This window comes from Mus caroli, chromosome 12, assembly GCF_900094665.2.
Source record: "Mus caroli chromosome 12, CAROLI_EIJ_v1.1, whole genome shotgun sequence".
In the NCBI taxonomy this organism is placed as follows: domain Eukaryota; kingdom Metazoa; phylum Chordata; class Mammalia; order Rodentia; family Muridae; genus Mus; species Mus caroli.
Genome location: NC_034581.1, coordinates 45,904,324 through 45,910,323, shown reverse-complemented (window position 1 = coordinate 45,910,323; position 6,000 = coordinate 45,904,324). Strand labels below are relative to the sequence as shown.

At 36.0% G+C, this 6,000-nt stretch overlaps 1 protein-coding gene across 1 annotated transcript in view; it reads left to right on the top strand.

Moving 5' to 3' along the window:
• Prkd1 (protein kinase D1) overlaps positions 1-6,000 on the top strand; it is a 284,174-nt gene that overhangs the window by 236,326 nt on the left and 41,848 nt on the right. Inside the window, exons 10-13 of the mRNA XM_029484814.1 lie at positions 242-521; positions 1,541-1,593; positions 3,569-3,641; positions 5,270-5,376. Coding sequence (XP_029340674.1) covers positions 242-521; positions 1,541-1,593; positions 3,569-3,641; positions 5,270-5,376 — 513 coding nt within the window. The remainder of the gene's footprint in view (positions 1-241; positions 522-1,540; positions 1,594-3,568; positions 3,642-5,269; positions 5,377-6,000) is intronic.

The window sequence follows — 6,000 nt, the reverse complement described above, 5'->3', positions numbered from 1 at the left end:
GGAGAGGAGAGGAGAGGAGAGGAGAGGAGAGGAGAGGAGAGAAAGGAAAGATGGAGAGAGGAAGTTTTTCAGAGAGTGTGATAAGGCCTCGTTATAAAAAATTACATTTTATGCATGTTATATATATATATTAGAAAATATTTTCTGTATTTTGTAACTTCCTTTCTTACGTGGCATGGCTTTCATGTAATAATTGCCATGATTTTGGTTAACTACATTTACCATTCTTTGTCTTCCACAGGAAATTCCTTTATCAGAAATATTATGTCTAGAACCAGCAAAACCTTCAGCTTTAACTCCCGTTGGAGCAAATCCTCATTGTTTTGAAATCACTACAGCGAATGTAGTGTATTATGTGGGAGAAAACGTGGTCAACCCATCAAGTTCCCCACCAAACAACAGTGTTCTTCCCAGTGGCATCGGTCCGGATGTGGCCAGGATGTGGGAGGTGGCCATCCAGCATGCTCTTATGCCTGTCATCCCCAAGGGCTCCACTGTTGGCTCTGGATCCAACTCACACAGTGAGTCCATTGGCTTCAGTCTGGCATGGCGTGTGCTCAGGCTCCTGATGGTCCAGTAAGAGACCTGCTGCTTTCCCCAAAGAGATGATAAAGAAAGACTCCCAGTGCTGGCTTCAGTTTGTGGCAGAACATGGAATCTATGAAGAGAAGCTGCTATGCTTACTGAAATATTTATTAAATTGTTATACTTATTTTATATTAGAGCTTTTATAAAGTCAAGTATAACCTATATACTACAGGACCACAGGTGCCCACAGCAGTTGTTCCTAAAAGACACCATTCAGTCAGTTTGAGCTTCACTTGGAATGACACAAATATGAAAAAAAAAATCTATTTGCCACAAATCCCCTCCTCCTTTTCTACCCATGGTATATGACTGTTGTTGCTACTTGATCTCTTTATCCCAGGAAGAAATTTCTGTGCATTAGTCAAATAGATTCAGCTAGAGTATAAGCAAGATGAAATATTGAGGTGAATCTTAAAAAAATAGAGGAGTACTTTTATGAAATTATGATCTGAAATTCTATCAAAAATCATGCAACCTGAAGATTAACCTGTTTTAACATTATAGTATATTTTATCTGTCATAATTATATTTTTTCTCAGTATGTTAATAGGATAAACTTATTTTGACAACAAGGAATGTATCTCTATGTAAACTAAGCACTTACCAGAGACCTCTACTTTAACTCCTAAAACCCCAGTCCTTAATGATTTGTCTACATTCAAACAGAAACAATTAATTTCCAGAAAGTTGGTTGTCTCTTAGCTAACAGAATGGCTGCATGGCAAAGACAGAATTGGAAGTCTTTTTTAACCCGAGCTCCATGCTGACAAATATATATTTAAAAACAAATTACAGAGTTTGTAATGTTAAGGGAGCTAGTATATTTTAATAGAAATTTTGTAGAAATATCTAATTGCTGTGATTACTGTAAATATAGTAAATATGGCCCACTGGGGCCTTTTAAAATATACTTTAACTATTTCTTGTCTGTTTTTTAAACATGCATATCCAGAAGATATTTCTGTGAGCATTTCCGTTTCAAATTGCCAGATTCAGGAAAACGTGGTAAGTCTGTGCCTATTAATATAAATCTCGGAATGTGATTACTGGAAAATAGAAAGTATCACATGATAGATTTTTATTTATCCAATTTTGTTTACTTTCTTACCATACATTGTTTACTCATTTTTCTATACTGCATAATATAATACGAAGGGCTGTTTGTCATAATAGACATTTGTAGTGTGATATACAATATTTCATATTTATCTTAGGATTTTTTTTATATTTTGTTTTTGTTTTTTTGTGTGTGTTTGTTTGTTTGTTCATTTCTAGATCAAAATAGGACAAATAGTTTACTAAGAACACTGCAGGAAGGAGGCAGGCTTGGTAGTGACAGCTAGGAGTACCACTGATCTGACTTGATAATTGAAATTTAATGGTTGGTATTGCACAGTAAAATAGATACATTAATAATGTAATATTTTTATTTGTAGACCTTTTTTAGCATGCCATTGCTTATCTCCTTGCTAACAAGGTGTGCAGATAGATGAATGGGGCTGCAAATATTCTTAGTCATGTACACATGCCACAATATAGATCTCAAAAACGTCCCCTAAATCAGGAACTATGATCACCAGTGCCACCTAACACGGGCTTTTCAGAATTCAGAAGTTATAGATGACATCGTAACATGTTTTACAAGAGGTTGTGTTTGCTTGATTTCATCTCAGTACTCAAGATGGAGTACCTACCTCAGTGCTGTGACCAACAGCATCAAGTGCTTGCTCTCTCTACCTAAGACCCAAACAAGCCAGTGTACCATCCTGCTTACAGTGATCTGAGATTGTTTATCCAAAAAACCTCCATGAATATCATCTGTTCAGTACTGCTCTTGCCCCTGGAATTCTTGATGACCTGGTTTAAACTGAACAAAGGCAAGGGTGAATTACAGGGAGGTAACTTCACAGTGAAGGTTAAATGGATGCTTGAACTGTTCCTCCTGAGATGCAGACCTCAAGACTGCAGGGTTCTGCTGCCCTTTCGTAGACAGAGAAGACCTTGGAGAAAGCGAGTTACTCTAAAGCTTCCTGGGTAGTTCCCAGGGGATCGCAGAGTCCTTTATCCTGGTTGTCCACTGAAAATTTTGAAATGAATTTTCAAAGAGATTCTGAAGAGTCCCTTGGTTAGCTTGGCTGCAGGACAAAAGGACTAGATTAATGATTTTCCTTGCCAGAGAGTTTTGAATTCACTTTCTGAATACTCCAGAGGCATCACAGGTACAAGCTTCCTAGTTGCTTTCTAAGAGAAGAGAAAGAAAGTTGTGGGAGAATGTGGCTGAAAAGTGATTTTTTTTAAAAAAAAAATAAAGATTTGCAGAGTTGAAATACGCAGAAAATGTATTAGGATGCACAGTACCAGGAAAATAAAAAATAAAAGCTTTGTAGTGTTTCCATGAAATCTTTTGGTAAAAAAGTTGCAATATGAAACCCAGATTAGCTCACTCTCTCTCCAGCGATTACAGTTTCCCAAGTGGCGATACTGTGGTTATTTATATAGTAACTGGGATTCCTGGAATAGTTGTGTGTAGCTTAGGTTCTTGTAGAAATGAGAAATAACCAGGAGTAGCCCCCATGGTTCTGGCCTGAAGGTGAAGCTGGATTGTTACAGACATTTTATGGGCCCATGGGATAGTTAATGACATTTCTAAATTACTAGTGCAGAAATAAGAATACATAGAATACATTCTCAGATATTTATAGTGAATTCCATTGATTGGTTTTAGATTCTCCCTTCTCTTAAAATGCCCCATATCCAAAGTACTTAAGAGCGGAATAGTTTTCAAAATATTATATGAATGTAATTTGAATATTATAGCCATTGAAATTTTATCTGACATTTAGAAGTGTTAAATGAGCTTTGGAATGTTTAATTATATTTCTGTTCAATCAGCTAATAGTAATTATAATTATAAAATGTAATAGGATTAAAGCTTGTCTCCCCTCCTCTTCTTTGTCTTTCTTGGGGTATGTACCTGTAGGATATCAGCACAGTCTATCAAATATTTCCTGATGAAGTCCTGGGTTCCGGACAGTTTGGAATTGTTTATGGAGGTGAGTAGGTTCAGTAAGTGTTTTTTTATGAACTTAAAAATGTAAGCACCTATGTATAAAAGTATTATAGTATCAAGACAAATATAAATAAAAAAATGATATGAGTCTGTGTCTCGGAGTCATCTCCAGAGAAGCTTCCTCTGAGATAGCCATTCTTTTAAAGGTCTAGTTATTTCATGTATATGCCTTCAGACACACCAGAAGAGGGGCACGGAATTCCATTACAGATGGTTGTGAGCCACCACGTGGTTGCTGGGAATCAAACTCAGAACCTCTTGAAGAGCAGTTGGTGCTCTTAATCACTGAGCCCTCTCTACAGCCTAGCCATTCTTTTAAAAAACTGGTAAAATTTCAGAATTTCCTAGTCCTGACAACTTGTTTTGGTATGTGTTTGAAAATCTTACTCAGTGTTGGAGTGCTTTGATTTTTTATTTAGAGAAAACATTGTGGAAACATGGAAGCTGTAGCTTATAAACAAAGAAGTTCCATTTTCTCTCCCCATCTTGGACTAGCTTCTTATAGGTACTATTTGTCAGTGAATCTGTAACCCTTGAACTCTAACACTTTCCCCATGTATCTAATTCATAGCATCTAAATGTTTTAGCTTTTCAAGGTCAATGTTGATATTTTTTTACTTAGATCTTAGACAGCTCAGTCAAAGTTTTCAAGTTATTATGTAAAATTTAGTTTTAAAGTTTTACCTGCTATAGAAAATGATATCGTAACTTTTCTTATTTTGGCAATTAACAAATTCTTTTTATGAGTTTTAATTTTATAAAATAATCATGTCTAACACTTTTACTTAGTATTTATTTTTATCATAAAATTACAAAACTCTAAATACAGAGTTTTCAATATGAAATTTTAAATTGCTCTCCATTTTTCAAAGTGATTTTCATTCTTATAAAAATCCTGCAGTTTTATGAAAACATAATGAATATTAACCATTGAAAACATGAGTAGTAACCACTGTCTTAATATATAGTCCTATAATAAGAAAAAACAAGTTTAGTGTATTTTTCTACAATGTAATAATTGCATGATAAAAATAATGGTAGATTGAGTGTAGAAAATACATGTCACAGCACATAGCTAATGGTGAGGCAGGGGTGATGCTAAGACAGATGAGAGACCAGCAGGCATAATGGAGTTTGGACACTGGACACTGAGGACCTGAAAGACTGTGAGTAACAGGACTGAAGCTCCACAAGCAAGAATGGAAGCGGGAAAAATAGGTACATAGAGAGGGAGGCAATGAGGGTAGTGTATCAGAGGTGCATGGTCTCCACAGCGACTGAGAAGTGACCTACGAGAAGCTCTCACTATGTCAGGAGCTGCTGTTGTAATTGAGTTGAGGTAGAGTCTGTATGAGTCAAGATCCATGAGCACCGATGTTCAAGAAAGTGAGACCATAAATCTAAGGGAGTAGACTGATGAAGGGAGGCCATCTGGAAGGGGCCAATGAACACAGTGGGAACAGGATGCAAGAACAGAGGACAATGGGAGTCAAAGGTGCAGATAGAACATAATTTCAAGGTAGTTTATATGGCCAACACTTTTCACTGACTACAACTGTTAATTTGCTAATTAATTAATTTCTTTTAATGTTTCTCATTTTTATCTTGAAGGTAAACATCGTAAAACAGGAAGAGATGTAGCTATTAAGATTATTGACAAATTAAGATTTCCAACAAAACAAGAAAGTCAGCTTCGTAATGAGGTTGCAATTTTACAGGTAAACCGATTCTCATTTGAGAGTTGTGAATTCCCCGCCTTGACTTCTGTAAAACAATCCCAAGTCATCCAGATACCTACAGCCTAGATAATTAAGAGCAGATTAGCTGGAAAGGCAAATTGAGTCAGACTTAGCTGAACGGTACCTTCCAGAGTGTAGAAAAGTTGTCCTTTTTAATGTACTTAGTACCACAGTTTAACATATTATTAATATTCATTAGATAGGCATAGTTACAGGATGGACATGCTCAAAGCAATTTGTTTTAGATTCAAACTGACATTACATTCATAAACACTTCCCCCTTTACATGAATGGGATTTGTAGCTGTCGGCAAGTAGGGTATGTAAGTAATACATATCTGAGAAATAGATTGTCTAGGTCTGCCTGATGCCCTTCATGTGAGTTTTTCTCTGATGCAAAAACTGTCACAACTCCCGTCCACAACAATGCCCTACAACACCAGAATACTTTATAAGACTTATTGTGTGTCTAATGTATATAATTGTTTGAATCATTTTTGAAAATCAAAAGGAAATTAAGCAGCCATCTGCCAACTGGTTAGCATGCTGTCTATTCAATTTATGTTTGATAAGTACAGGTTTTAATATACATACCAAAAGTCCT